Genomic DNA, 16,205 nt, shown 5'->3' with positions numbered 1-16,205 from the left:
AGGCAGAGGCTAATAGGAACTTGAAGACCCTTAATTCATGCATCTCATGTTAAATCTACTACCACGGTGTCTATGGAAACATCCATACCTGACCAAACTTTTAAGTCTGAGCTGAGCAATGAGCACAAATCTGGAGTTTACCTGACTTATTTCTGCTCTTTCTTAGTAAGTGAAATGCTACCAACATGCTGAGGCACTACCTTATCTGAGAGCATCCAGCCCTTTCTGATGAGGGTTTCTTGTCAAGAAACCAGAGGCAGCTGAGTGTCGTAGCTCAAGCTGAACCCAGGACACTAAGAAATAAAACTCTTCCAAGAGCCTCATTTTTGAAATGCAGGTGTAAGAATATTTTCTTTATTCCACGTTTCTCTACCCTATCTGTTTAACTGATGAGTAACCATGTTGACAAAGAGACTTTCAGGTGGGCTTTTCTTTAGTGTTCATATTTGTGTGTTTTAAAGTGTAAGCACCGAGGACAAAGATCACTGGTATACACATAAATGTGTTTCAGAAGAGTCCAAAGTCTGACACACATCTGGGTGCCCCTCCAGCGTTTCCTGCATGCCAGCACTGACACTTGTAAAGTGCTATTTGCAGATGTCCCCATCTGGGCTTCTGTCACTCTTGTTTGCCAAACCACTTTCACAACTAAGCACTGACATGTCATAACAAAAAATGAAATTTTCAACTTCCACTCGCATCAATAGGCAATGTCAGAAACAATATGTTTTGAAATACTGCAGTAGAAAATTACTTCATTGTGTTTACTGTCCATGAAAACGTGACTGAAAGTACAGGAGGACAAAGTGTTTCTTTTTTATCACCACCTGCAAGAAGCCCAGCAGCAGCCAGAGGGACAGGGGGACAAGGCAGGAGCCCTGTCTGAGGACCACCAGTTCTGCTGCCACTCAGTGAGGAGCTCCAGTTTATGGTGCATTGCATTTAAGCTAATTCATGGGCTGTTGCAGTGAGGTGTGGTAGTGATCTGATGACTAATACATGCATGTATATGATGGGACCAAACTCATTGGCACTTCTCATCTAGCCCAGCAAATTTTTGGTCAGTGTTAATTTGGTACAGAATTGAAAGAGCTGAGAGACAACGGCTTCAGTGTACCATCAATGGTCTCGTGAGCTGTCCGAGCTACTTTTATATAGCCAATAATTGTAACTACCCAAAGTAGAGTCTAACTTCTAAATAACAATAGTAAAATTCAGAGGTTTGGCTAATAGGAGTCATATTTGTTTCTACTGTAGTCCTACTGAAGTGCTTTCAGCACTGAACAATTAAATGGATGCATTTTGCTTTATATTATTCCAACAAATTTATATAAGGAAACAGGTTTTTTACTGATTTTTATTTCCCATTCCTTAAACAGGCAGAGGTGATTATCTTTTTCATGATATTTCTAAATTAGAATCAGCTTCCACTGGTACAGCAGTGAAAAGTAAAAGCCCTGTTAGTGTAAATATTGACACATAAAACTAATAAAATCACGTATTAAGAAGTCTCAAAAAAAAAAAAGAGGAAAAACAGGTTTTTGAAAGCAAAATGAAAGAGGATTGGTTGATTGTTTCGCACTTGTCTCAAAATAGCACAAAAGACTTAAAACTCTTAATTACTTGTCAATTACACTGACATCAAGTCACTGTGGAGTATTGTTCCTTTCAGATCAGCAGATCACTAAAACACTTTTGCTTAACTATTTCCTTCTTTTAAAGAGAATATATTGTAACAAGTTTTGTACCTGTAGGACTTTGGATCTAAACAAAAGGATAAAACCAAACAAAATTCACCAAGTAATAAAAAAGTTGTATGAAGTTCTACCCTTGTCTGGAAACCACTATAAAGCTGTAACTGGCTGATCTAATATTTTTAACCAAGTTCAAAAAAGTCTGAAATACAATAATTAAATGCAAATACAGTCCTGATCCCAAAGACCAGAAGAATGCCTTTAAGCTAGTATTTATAACAAGAGCTATTCGACTGAGCTCTCTTGTAAATTTTATCATACCTGAGGCAGTTTTCCTCAGTCGATTAGCTGGAAAGCTGAATATATCCTGAGGCAAACCAGACATCTAGTACAGGCTAAATTCAACTACTGGAGCTTAAATTTGGCTTAATATATCCCCACTTGGATCTGCCTGTTTAATTCTCTTTCATATGATAACATTGGTTTATTCATAGTCTGGACTTGCCACCTGAACAAACTGCACCTCATATCTCATTCTAATGGAATAAGAAAACTTTGCAAAAACCACAAAAGTTCCTGACTGAAAATCAAATGCAAATTTGGGATTAAAAACTGTTTTGTAAAGTGACTACAAGATTAGTACAGAGAGATTTTCCCCTAAGGAGCACTGCCTTTTATGATCATGCATTTTTTATACTCTGCAGAGACAGATGGGCTTTATAAAAGGATACAGCCTGATGCTCAAAAGGGTTTCAGTGGCAGCTGCACTTCTGTGTTTTAACCACAGTAGAAATTTATATTCAATATTTTTCCAGAAAATGTTTATATTTCTTCTTTCAGGACTATATCCACCCTTGGTGTAGTTCTAGTGGCAACAGTAAAAATACCTCTGAGATTAATCTGTCCATTATTCCCATTTTAAACAGTACTTGAGTAGTAGGAGAGGAATAGAAAGGAAAACAAAATGTGCAAGCTTCTCCTGAGTGCAACAAATCTAATCACTCAGAAAAGCTGCAAATGTCTAAGTGAAAGCAGAGCAAATATTTTCCAGATAAAAGCAAATATTTCAAGATTTCCCCTTTTTTTTTCCTAAACATTCATCTTCATTTCAGCTAAATAATAGATCGTTTCTTGCTCCTCTCCACATTATACCAAACTATTATTACAAGTTGCATATAACACCCCTTCTGCCTCAGTTCATAACTTCAAGGATTTTGTATTATGTCCCTATCACCATTCCCAGGAACTTCATAAATATTTATGATATCTTAAACTATTCACACCCTACAAATTGTAGACGGTGACAGCCAATTCCCTTAAAACACCAACAGTCCTGTACTGTTCATGTGCTATTGAAGATTAAAATGATGCTTCAGAAATTAACTAGGGAAAACATTAGATTCAATAAATTTACCATTTATTCTATTAATTTTGTTTAACTCTTATCAGAAGCCTAAATTCTGCTTTATTTGATTGTAATACTTTTTTTCTGGTAACTGTAAGTGTGATATGAACTAGGGCTACGGCTGTAGATTTGCCTGCATCTAAGCACATACATATATTCAAGCCTGCTGATAGCATAGTAATTAACATATTAGTTTTCTTATCTATGCTTATTTCAACTGAATATTTGGAAGACAAACATTTCCAGCCCAGACATATAATATGAACCTGGGATTAGGTTAGGAGTTAGGAAAAATTTTGTTTTGACTCAAGTTCTTTCCCAGCTTATCTGCAAAACCTTCACTAAATCACTTGTGCCCCCATTTATCAGTGTGTGCTGGCATACAAATATGACCATTGATTCAGAGAAAACTCCAGGAGCAAACTCGCCAACAAAGTTTTCAAGTTTAAAACTACTTCTAAAGATTTCTATATTCCATTTTGTGATTTTGTGCCCCCCCCCCCTTGTCTCACCATGGCTCCAAAGGAGAGTGGTTACACAATTTTCTCCTGAAAAAGACAGACTTCGATTGAGACATTTTTCTAGGATCGATCTGTCACTTACCTTAAGTGGTCTCTAGGTCAAATATATAAACAAACATGGAAGCAGGAACCAGAAACCCACGTCAGCCCACCTTACCACTCCCTTACCACCAGACTACAAAGGCAAGCTATAAATCTGGGCCTAAATCATCTTAGGTTATTTTTTAGAGTGCACCAGCAGAGCTTCAATGCAGACACTGGAGCTCACTTTCACTGAGAGCAGCCTGTAGCTAGCAATAGTTAAGACCACACACTGGCATGGTGAGAAACTCTAGTTGTTTGGGGAATTTCCTTGACACAGCAGAGCAAGTGCTGCTCAAATTCCAGTTCCTCTGTCACATCTTCAAAGAAAGCAGCTGCTATGCTCTAATGTGAAACCTAATCCTATCACTGAATGCTTAAACATGGATTAAGGTACCTACAGAATAAGCCATGAGACAATAGTCCCAGATGAGCAAGAGACAAGCAGCATGTTGTATTGCTCACTCAAAGCAGGAGCAAGTCCATGGGACATCAGCAGGGACATAACTCCAGGCACGGATGAAGCTTTAGAAATTGATAAAAGTTAGGTGGTACTAGAGTTTAGGCACAGCTAGGATGAAGTGCCAGCCATGGAACCACTGCTTGGGATGTGGTGCCTGTGGTTCTGTCCAACATCTTCTGCGCTGGGCCATGGTTTCATCAGCCAGCTATCTGAACCGGCTCCCCACACCCCTGGCTCTGTGTCTGTACCTGCCCATGCTATTCCCTCATGAGTCTCAATGAGAAACACTGGACTTTGTATTTAAGGGCGTAGCTGGCTGTGGACTTTGGGCCAGGGCTCGTGAGCAGCTCTTCCTCCAAAGAGGCCTGGCTGCATCTTATTTTATTGTGTTTCAATTACCACCATATCACATATTGACTCACTCTGGTTTGCCAGGGTGGAGATTTTGTTTGTTTGTTTAACTTTCGAGTCACTAAATTCAGGCTGAGCTGTTGAAAGTCAGGCTGGTTTATTTTCCTAAGTGATGACTCAGTAATTACGCCAGTCATAAAGATTCAAGAAATAAATTAGTCTTTGCTGTTTGTCTATACTGGCACTGCAAGAAAAGACTCGCACAAGGAGAGGAATTCAGCTTATTTCCCCAATGTCTCCCTTTCCACTGCAGAGCTAACAGTAGCAGAAGCAGCTATAAGATTCTTCACAGAAGTCAGTGATTCTTAATATACATCAGGACCTGATTTTCTCAGTAAGAATCATTTTGGAATAGAAAAATAGATTTCAATATTTAAAATAGCAATAGAAGGAAGCCTGCTACTATAAAACAACAACAAAATACGTTTTAGTTGAGTCTGAGTTGTTCTGAAACAAACCAAAGGTCCATCAGAATTGAACACTGAGGGAACGAAATAAGATTCAAACTAATATTTACAGCTTCTTCTTTCATAAGTATCTTATTCTTAGTTTAAAAAATATATATAATTTTGCCTAATACTTAGGTATGTGCCATGGTTTAAGCCCAGCTACACCTGAACCCAGGACAGTATGAATGAAATACATTTCTGTAGAATAATTTAATCAAGATCTTTAAAACAATGTGTCCATTATCTGATGCTATGCTCAACTGAAAATGAAAATTACATGATGACCCTAAAAAACAGCCAGAGATTGATCATTGCAGTGTTACACACAGCTTAATCACTGCCAAAATATAATCCTTCTAAAGACAGGAAAAGTTTTCTATGCATTCAGTTTGGACTTGGAAGTCTTAAGTGATTTCTGTTGTTATAACACAAAGGTTTTTCAGGGTTTGGAAAGTGCTAAATATAGTGCCTTACCACTGCTTAACAAAACACATCTATCGAGAATTGTTTCCCATGACTTCTAAGTGAATATTATTCAGCACAACCCTGCAGTAATAAAATTGAGGGGAATTTTGCGGTAAGGAGCTTATCTTTACCATAAATCTTCCTTCATTATAGCATTTTGTCTGTCAAACCTTAGCTATGGAATGGCATATATCTGCCTTTCGTGACAGATGTGCTATATGGAACCACTGTTGTTGCTATTAGTTTCAATGAAGGAGCATTGTGGGTAATTTTCAGAGATTGGCACTTTATCAACCATTACTACTCTTGCCGTCAAAAATTTTTTTATCACATGTCAAAAATCTACCTGTGTTTTAAGTCCTATAACCCACAGGGCTTGCAGGGCTGGCAGAAAGTGGAGGTGGCACTGGGGTGAAACAGGAAAAAGCTTGAATAGAGGAAGGTTTGGTAATGTCACCTAGTCCTGAGTATCCCCCTTCTTTGAACTATGCTGGGAAAAGTCTTCCTCAGAATTAGCATACTCCACCTTGAAGGTCAAATGGGAATGATCTCACACCAAAGCCCCTGACAGGAATCCCAGCTTTGGTCTGAGGAGGCAAGTTGTATCTTTCCCTGGTAAAACAGCATGTTTCTAAGCAGAGGAAATGCTGCCTGTTAGGCCATGTGGAAAGAAGAGACAAATCTCTGGGCAGGTGAGCCTGACGGTCATCCTGGCCAAAGATAACATCACTAGGGTTTGGAAGACATCATATTTTATCTACAAATTTAACAGTTATTTCAAAAAGCTTCTAAGCGTTGGGCCCATTGGATTTTGATGAAGTCCTTAAATGATGGGGTTCATCAGGCCATGCAGGGTGAGAAAGCTCAACCCTGGGCTGGTATCATGTACTATTTCAAGGAGTATCTGTCACAACACTGTTTCCAGCCTTGTGAAAGGAAGAAATTTCTCCCCACAGAGAAGCCTAAACACAACCTTATTTCATCCTTGCAATACACAGGATTTGCAGTGGTGGAAAATGCAGGGAGGCAGCACAGCTGTCTGTCTATGTGCCTCCTCATTGCTTCATGTAGAAAGAGTATCTGATAAGGGATGTAAGCAGTAAAATTGAACCAGCTTTCTTTGGGAAATATTTACGTTGCTTCTAAGGAGTTACTGGTTTTCAAATTTAAATCTCTCATTCTCTTTCATTTTTCTTTTCAAAATCCCCAGACCAAGGGAAGCTCTCTACAGATTAGTACACCACCAGATTTTCAGTATTTCATGTTTGGAATATGAGAGGGAGAAAATCTCTCTGAAACCTAAATATTTTCCCCCTCTAAAGACCAGACCCATTTTGGGGGAAAATATGCAAAAGTGTTCTCTTCAGGCTGAATGGTGTTTGCAGTTTTATCTTAATGCACAGTTTTATAACAGATGCAGAAAATAATCAAAATGGGGGGATTTCTGGGAATACTGGCAGATCTTTTCTGCGACTGCAGAGCAGATCCTGACACACTGTAATTCTGGTTTTGTCTTAATCTCCAAAAGTAAGCTATAGAAAACAAAAATTCTTTGTTTGACAGAAAAGCAATTGCTACTTCTTGTAAAACACATAATATATTCCAGAAGACCTAAGGGTTTACTTTCCAATAAGGATAGAAAAAGATGTGCGCCCCACTGTGAGCCCAGAGTAAGGCTGTTTCATGTAAAAAGTTGGTAATTAGTCCCTGAGTGAATAAAGTAGAAGAGCTAAGAGACTGATACTTACTGTAGGAACACAAAACACTTTTTCTAGCTGCTAGGTTCTAAAGGGTGTGTGGGTGGGAGGGGGGGAACCCATTCCTCCTCATTTAATTTACAAGCATCTAAACCTCGGAAAATGATTTCTTGCATTAAGCTTAAACATGTGTACTTTAAATTGTTACTAACCGATGTAAAGATTGATAAGAGACATTTCCATTCTAAACAGCTGACAGGAATGGAGAATTCTGTGAAAGCGTGAAAGACTTGTGCTGTACACATCGGTAGCAGCTTTCACGCTCATTGTACACCACTGCCTTCAGCAGACTTACACAAGCATTGCTTGATGTTTTACCAAGTTAACTCCTTAGCATTCAAAGGATCTTTATCAAAAAGGAAATATTTGGAAAACTAAAGCATGTACCTTTAGCCAGTTATATAATAAATACAGAGAACAAAACCAATCCCAAACCACAGGAAAACCATCAATTTACAAACCAGAGTTATTATTTAATAACATTTGTATCTCTATCAGCTAAATGCTAACTAGCATAAGTGACAACTGTATAGCATTTCTTGTTCTACCTGCAGAAATTGGAGCTACTGGAAATAACTTAATATCCACATTTTTTCTTTCGTTGTTATTCATCCATATAAGAGCTAGAGGTTTTGAATCTCTCTCAGAAATAATTGTAATTGTAAATTATATTGCAATGATGTGTTTGGCAAACCTCTTTTCAACGATATACAAAACATCATAGATTGAGACATGCAATGGAGCTTCACAGCACATATCCTTTGAGTTCCATCTCTCTGTTCAATTTGTCTTATTTGTTTTACTGTAGCATTTATTGTTAATGTACAAGACATGAGAGCACATATCAAAAGTCATATCCAAAAATCTTGGTTACTTCAAGACGACTCACTCCAAAATACATAACCAGCCATCAGGCTGCCTCTACATCCCCACTATTATGACTGCAGTACTGGTGAGATCTACACACAGATGAATAGTGTAGTGATGTCCTAAACTGCGATAATTTGGACTGAGTATCTGATTCAATATAGAAAAAGTCATGAAAATTCTACGTATTTTCACTAGTTATCTAATCATACCTTATTTACAAGCACTGAACTTCACCACAGATATCAAGATTTTGTGTAGTGGAAATACACTACAAGTATTTCCTCAGGCTGTAGATGTGGAATAGAAGCCCCAGAACTACTTTTGTTTGCTGTTAATTGGACTTGTTTTAACATCTGACTTCAGTGCTTATGTTGCCACATATGAGTATTTAAAGAACTGTCCTCTGTGAGGAGAAAAAAACCCACAATCAACACAGACCTTCTTCCCCCGTAATTCTGCAACATCCATGCAATTCAGCCAAGCCATGCAGCTGACAAGCATATAGGAGCACATAGGTACACCTACTGCAAGAAGCCATGGATCTTGTATATGGGAGTAATATAGATATAGTATTATGACTCCATATGGAGTATGATATCAATACAAGTGAAGAAGGAAAGCATATCTAAAATGTATGCTGAATTCACCACTTTTGCAGAAAAATACTGAAACTCTGCAATTCTCAGATATTGCTTCTTCTTGATATTTGTGCTGTTGCCAGTAAACAGGTATTCCATGCAGTAACATTTAGACAAAGAGCAAAAATGAGAATGAACCTGGTTTTCCAAGAAGTCAGCACAATTTAATCTCACAGCACAATTCAAAACAGAGACAGCAACACAAAGATGCCCTTTGAATTTAAAGGGGGTTGAATCAAACAACAGTTTCTAAAATTTCCTGATGATTAAAGTTATTTTTAACAGAGGAGAAAAGTTCAAAATACTGATTCAGAATTCATTGTACATTTTATCTTGTTGTTTAACACTGTTTAATCTCTAGCATAGTCCCTGTTTTCTGTGGGAATTTCTTATGTTCTGACAATTCATTCATGATTGCATTTTGCATCTGAAAGCAACCTATTTAAAATAACTGTGATAGTTGATAATGTGCCTTTCTTAACTTTATAAAAATATGCTTAGAATGCCCAATTTATAAACCAGGTTACTCTCGCTACAAAATACCTTGGGAGTTTTATGCAGGTATGGAAAAATAATAAACAGCTATATTTTGTGTGAGAAAATGTCCAGCGTAATACATGAAAACATGATTATCCAACAGATCTCCAGAGACACTAGCAAAGAGACTTTGGATAAATGAGTTTGAATAGCTAAGGGACCAGGCATAGCAGCTTTGAAGTTTCCAGTTCTCCTCACTGGGTAATACCAAGTTCACACGATTCTTGTGGACAGACATCAGAATTTAAGTATTGATAATTAGCTCCTTAAGACAGCTAGCAAAATTCAGATGGAGGTTGTGTCCCCAGCTCCCAGACAAGCAGAACAAAACCAAGAGCTACTTGTTTAATTTCCACACTGAAATGGGGAAAGGAAAGAAGAAGGCAGCAGTGAGCACAGGGGGAAACAGTCACCCCAGATCCTGCAAGGGTAAACATGAAGTGCACCCAGCAGCCAAGCATGCTTCAGAGTGGCTCCTGCTCAAAGCATGTAACAATCCCTGGAGGTTGTGCATGCTGCCCTGGGCTGCCATTGGGATCCTTCCTACACTCTTGTCCTGAAAAAAGTATTTGCCTCCTGCAACCATTTCCCTCATTTTACAGCACAGAGTTATGTGCAGGAGCCAATATTTGCTCTGTTTAAAGCACCCTGTAGGAAAAGGTGCTGTGAGACCCAAGCTACACACCCTCCCAGGTTGATGATGGATGGGAGGACCATCATGTGTTCCTGTTTTGCAAAGGAAAACACTCTTTTCCCCTCCAGTCAAAGGGTGGCATTTACAATGAACCAAATTCTGCCAAATTTCCCATCTCCTGTGCTCCAAGAACATCCATAGAAGTGCAGATTTGTCTCTAGTCAAAGTGGATCATCACCATAGCTATGCCCAGTATCACTATGCTTTAGCATTACAAGAAACTGCAAGTGGCAGTACACTACTGGTGGTATAAATGATCAAACACCAATCAAATCAAGTTCTCACAGCAAGAGCACTTTGATGGCTTTACTCTTTCTGCATTACAGCAGCACTCTTATAAAGCAAAGCAAGCTTCAGAATAGCTTCTGCAGTCTCCAGACATGTCAAAAGATGATGCCATCAGAGTAATTTTTACACAGGAAAGCAAATAATGAGGAGTTAATATACTGGCATTTATCTGTGACCAACATTTCCAGAGCTTGAACTTGCTGTATAGGAACAGAAGATAATCAAACAGAGGCAGAGTGAACAAACTGTACCTGCCTTACTGATGTAAATGCCCCTGTTATCCAACACCAAAAAAAAAAAAAAAACAACCCAGTCTGTGTTGGATTTCAGAAACCATATTCAGGTTAAAGGGCACCATTCCTATCTGGTATTCCACCCAAAGGACAATGATTTCATTTTATAAAGATCATTAGTCAGTGAAATATATATTTTAGAGAGTTTCTAGTAGGGAAGATTATTTTGGCAGTCACTGGAGTGTACCAGATGGTTCATTAACATAGGCTAGACAAGTCAAAGGCTTTCAGAATCATTTAGAAAATGTCAAACAGAAACAAGAACCCTGTCACTTTTTATTAGAATTAACTACATCATACCCTGGACACAGATTTCACCTTGGGTCAGAAAAATTAATACAGAATTATATGAATTGTGTAACATACTAGGTTAAAGATAGGGCTTCCTCTTGGGACTCATTTGCTAGCAATATATTATGGTCTTCTACTTTAGGAATCCTCAACCTTTCTTTTTGTAAGCTATGAAAAGAGCTGACCTTGCTCAGACTCCATTGGTGTCTAATTGATTTGAGGTATATGCAGAATTTCAACAAGACACTCTGCTAAAGCTCTTTTGTGATCATTTTCCCAGGAAAGTTGGCAAAAGGATTCACTGAATATTCAGCAGCTTGCAAAGTATGCTTTTGTCAGGAGGAAAAAAAACACATCCGTTTAGTGAAACACTGCCTCCATAAACAGGAATTAAAATGCAACTGAACTGTTACCTTTCTTTTGTTTTTTATCATTCAGATGTCAAAAATCTTGAGAACTTCCAGCTTGTGGAAGGTGTTCAGGAACAAGTGAATGCTGCTCTGCTGGACTACACAATGTGTAATTACCCACAGCAAACAGAAAAATTTGGGCAGCTTCTCCTGCGACTACCAGAAATCCGGGCCATCAGTATGCAGGCTGAAGAATACCTCTATTACAAACACCTGAACGGGGATGTGCCATGTAATAACCTTCTCATTGAAATGCTGCATGCAAAGAGAGCATAAATTATACCCATTAGAGCTTCTGCTTTCAAGGAAAAAGATAAATACATATATATCTATTCTGAACTGCTCCAAGCAACACTAATTAAAATGTGGTTTTAAGACTTCGCAAAATGGTATAATAATCAAATACTAATAGTAAATAAGTGATGTATCAGGGTATTTGTATTGCAAACTGTGAATCATATGCTATACACACACATCCCCAAAGGCATCTATATAGGACTTTATACTGGAATGAAGTGAACTTACCAAGTGGATACTCTCACCAACGTCACCATGGAAAAGGACAGAATGATTCTTGTATATTTAACTCTGCTGATTGCCAATATGAAGAAACTTAAGAGAAAAAAACCTGATGTGTATTATCAAGCTAAGATAGTGGGGAATTTGAGCACACTAAATTCCTTCACTGTATAGCAGGACTTCTAAAACAGTTAAAAAAAGATGCAAAGTTGCATCTACAGCATCTTCTGTCATCCTTCCAAGGACCCAACACTTACTACTTCTGTGATAAATGATGTGGCATCCATTCAACAATCTGTAAGAGAGAGGCTATGTGCTATGTAGTATCGCCACCAAATCCTAAGAGGCTGTTTTTGACTGTCAGTCTCTCAGGCCTGCAAATCGCTAATATGAAGAGTCTGTTATCCAGTGAGCTTGACATTCTTAACTATGTTCTGAAGTTTGTTTTGTCACGTGTTCATGTTGTTCTATCAGGCAGTATCCCTCTTCTACTACCACTATCAGATAGCTATTAAATAGCTAAGATAAAGACTCAAAAAAAATTTAGCCAATTCAACTATATAGTTAACTAGGGCAGTGGCTGAAACATGGTTTTGTTATGCATTTATGGCCATTTCAAAAAAGGAAATGGAGATATTTTAGCCATCACAAGCAATACTTTCTTTGACAAAAAAATAAAAAATAAAATATTAAGACAGCAAATAATGATATTTAAAAAAATAACAATAGAATTTTAAAAAGTATGCATTTAGTGATGGAAGAATACACAAATGAATTCTACAACCTGATAATACACGGAGCTTATTAAGAAATTATCTTTAAAATTGACGGAAATTAAGACACTAAATTTCACCTCAAACGTACAATATCTAATGAAACTTTTCCCTTTTAAAGTTAGGCAATACACATCTTTTATGCAAAGAAAGAAGAGTGATACTGCTATGTCTATGTAGGCCAAAGTCTGCTGCAGAACAAATATTGGAAAAGAACAAACAATTCTCTCTCTGTCCAAATGAAGATATCAGTATTAACATGTAGTGCCACAGTTAAAAGTCTTGCCTTATATCATTATCCTTAAAGGTAACTGTGCAGGTGTGGATCAACGTACATTTAAAATAAAGTATTAATCTCTAACATTAACAGAAACATAGTGTTTACATTCTTTAGGTCCTGTGGGGAAAAAACTGTGATAAAATTGCAGAGCAGTGATTTCCTTATTATTTCTTTTAAATTGGTAATTATTTTACCAGTACTTAATTACTGTATGTCGTGAGACACTAAAATCAATAGGGGTATTTCATTTTGACTTTAATTTTTGAGAATATTGGCTGCACAATCACTTGTAGAAACTGTATAAAATCCTACTCCTTTAATTTTTTTTCATGAAATTGCTGGCTTTTAAATAGTTTATTTATATTGTATATGATAGTTTTCACTGTAGACAATTATGATGCTAATTTATTTTTCTTTGGTTTCATCTTTGTATAAGATATAGCCAGAATGAAGAAGCCAAATATCTGTGTTTACTGTAGCATGTCTTCAAGCTAGTGGAACATAGTTCAGGGACACACAAGGGTCTTTACAAATTAAAATCATTCAGTTGATTAAATGTCTGTAAATCTTCATAATCTTAAATGTAGTTTATTTAAATCTACTGAAAATTATGTGAGTTCTAGCTTTTTCTGTTTCATGTGAACTTGAAAAGGTCCATTTCTCTTTTTTCCAAACATTCACACATTATATACCAAAGACATCTGTTATTACATACTCACTAGTACAAAGAACACTGTTTTAATCACCTGTATTAATCAGCTCTAATATTCTGTCCATGCATAGGGTACAAACACAACAAAGCCTAGTGTCTGCAACTTCTAGATGCCTGTCTTGTATCACAGAACACACATACTCTCCTACGGACCAAAAGCAAACCAAGCACCATTCCCTTAGTCATACCACGTGGCAGACATACAAGAGTTATTTAAATAACAGCATTCTACATCAAAAAAACCTAAGTTAACAGAAAGCAAGGTGCGGGTGGCAATTGCCAGCAGCTGTGAACCCCATGTGTACAAGATAAGAGTGGTCATCCTTTCCTTTTTGAAAGAAAAACAGAGCACATCTCAAACGTTTGCATTCCGTACTTTCTCTTTCTTTCCTGTTGAGATGCTACAGTGAATCTCTCTCAATATTAGGATAAAGCTTTAAAAAAGTGTTGCTAACTGCATTCATGGCACCGTTACCTATGTACAGGACAAAAGAATTAAAATAAGGATGCAGATGAAAGGAACAATTTCCCGTACAGTTTAATGGAAACAATCTCAAATGAATGAATACATATTTGCCCGCATCCGCGGTTCCAAGAATCCCAGCAGATTGCCCAAAGTACACGAACAAAAAAAATATATTAAAGAAAAATAAATAAATCACCAAACTTCCCCCCCATGTTAATTGTTAACTACTTTGTAACCAGATATTTACTTCTGACTGCCTTACTGATTACAGGACATATTAGTAAAAGCAGACTAAAATTCAAAGGGTTTGGCTTTGGCTGGTTTATTATAGTTGTTCCGTGTTTGTAAACAGACAATCGTAAAGTCTGACTATTTGTGTTACAGATGTTCTGCAGATGCCTTGGATTTAAATCCATGCAACTCTTAGAATGTGCAGTGAATTACTTGTTGAAGTTGAAGTTCTCTTACTGTATTGGTGAAATACATATTGTCATGTCAGTTCTTGCCAGGAGTTTCCCATCGCCAATGGAATTATTTTTTTTTCAGTATTTCAATAAATATTGATATGCCCGTGCTGTTTACTTTATAATTGTCTTTATAACAACATCATTCCACTGAAATGAAGCACCAGTCAAAAATCTGTGATTCGGAAGAGGAGAGTAAAAAGCAGGAGAAATAAAGAGCACCAAGGAGAATTTGACACAGAGCAGAAGACACAAATGTAGAGAACAGCACCCTCAAAAGCTCAAATAGAGATGGTGAAATTGCCTAGGATAAAGCCAAATAATTACAGCTAAACAGGTTAGAAAAGCTTAATCTCCAATCAAAAATGAATTTACCAGCTAATACTTTCAAATTAGTACCTTTCATCCCCCACTGCGCACTTAACTTTTGCTTTACATGTTACCCATAAAGAGTTAAGCAACCAAAGCATCAGAGAGGGAAAATGACAGAACAAAAGAAAATCAGGTAACAGGATCCAGCAAAGCTCAGGATAACCTCTCAGCAATGTAAATACATGGCAGGGCCAAGGGCAAACCCACAGCTTCCAACACAAGTGCCAGTGGAGGCTGCCAAGGAGGCAGATGTTACTGCTACTAGAGAAAAACAGTTTCCTAAAGTTGCCCTCTGGCTCATCTGATTGCCATTTCCAGAGATGGAGCTGAAGTGGTCCAAGAGAGCTTGTCAGTGGTACCCTACTGTTTAGAGACAGTCCACTGCTTCCCCTCAACTGTCTGGTAGTTGAAAAGGCGCTGTTCTCCGAAGTGCCAAATGTTAATGCTTCCAGGGGAAAAAACAGGGCTATAATTAGTTATTTACAAATCCTGCACTTGAATGAAGCAAAGCTGGTTCAGTGTTGCAATAAAAACAGAATAAAACAAATAGGGTTAAGAGGCTGACAAGTGAGGAAAGATTACTTAACTTTCAAGAATCATAACTGAAACCTATGGTTTTGCCTAAGATCCAGGGGAGATTTCAGGGTTGATGTATTCTAGGTAAGCTTCCTTATGAGATATATTTTGGGGTGATATATTTAGCATATACACTACATGTTTAAATAATGAGGGGATTTATTTTTAACTGAGTGTGACACTGGTTCTGGAACAATCTGCTGTATGTTTTTATTGGAAACATGGAAAGAGTGAGTTCAATGTAACACAGGTCAAGTCAGTACAATACTTAGTGATCTTGACAATTTCCTGGAATACTAAAAAACACTTTTTATTAACCCCTAAATTTGAAGCCCATAGTCTAGGTACATCACAAAAGTTCCAATAATATTTCTACCATCACCCATATAGTTGCTGCTGTTTTCCAGGGAAATTCTCTATAGGTGCATCTGCTGGAATTTGGAATGACAGATAGAGAGCATGAAACCAACAGGAAGACATGAAAATTACAGATAAACTTTTAGGAGCATCAGATCCTAGAGCTATATAAACCCGTGCTGCTGGCATAAGCCCAAATATTTCTGTGCCTGCAAGCCCATACAGAAAAGGTTCATTTTCCGGGGCCAGTTTGCCAGCAGTATAAAAAACCTTTGCTAAATGACAAAGGCAGACGAGGGCCTGGCCCTCAGATGAAGCACAGACATGCCTACCCTGATGCTAGTGGGCCCAAGCTGAAGAGAGCAATGCTAGAAGCTACTTGAGAGATACAGTCTGGTCCAGCATACGTCACTGGGATA

At 37.7% G+C, this 16,205-nt stretch overlaps 1 protein-coding gene across 1 annotated transcript in view; it reads left to right on the top strand.

The window, feature by feature from the left end:
* Positions 1-14,606, top strand: part of NR5A2 (nuclear receptor subfamily 5 group A member 2) — a 96,726-nt gene extending 82,120 nt beyond the window's left edge. The window contains exon 8 of the mRNA XM_061346011.1: positions 11,296-14,606. Within this exon, the coding sequence (XP_061201995.1) occupies positions 11,296-11,543 (248 nt within the window). The 3' untranslated portion in view covers positions 11,544-14,606. The remainder of the gene's footprint in view (positions 1-11,295) is intronic.
* The last annotated feature ends 1,599 nt before the right edge of the window (positions 14,607-16,205 follow it).

The sequence above is a fragment of the Neopsephotus bourkii genome, unplaced genomic scaffold (genome assembly GCF_033783945.1).
Source record: "Neopsephotus bourkii isolate Nb327-2 ecotype Australia unplaced genomic scaffold, CSIRO-AGI_Nbou_v1 NB_250, whole genome shotgun sequence".
NCBI classification, from domain to species: Eukaryota; Metazoa; Chordata; class Aves; order Psittaciformes; family Psittacidae; genus Neopsephotus; species Neopsephotus bourkii.
The sequence above is the reverse complement of the archived record's forward strand: the minus strand, read 5'-3'. Positions and strand labels throughout refer to the sequence as shown.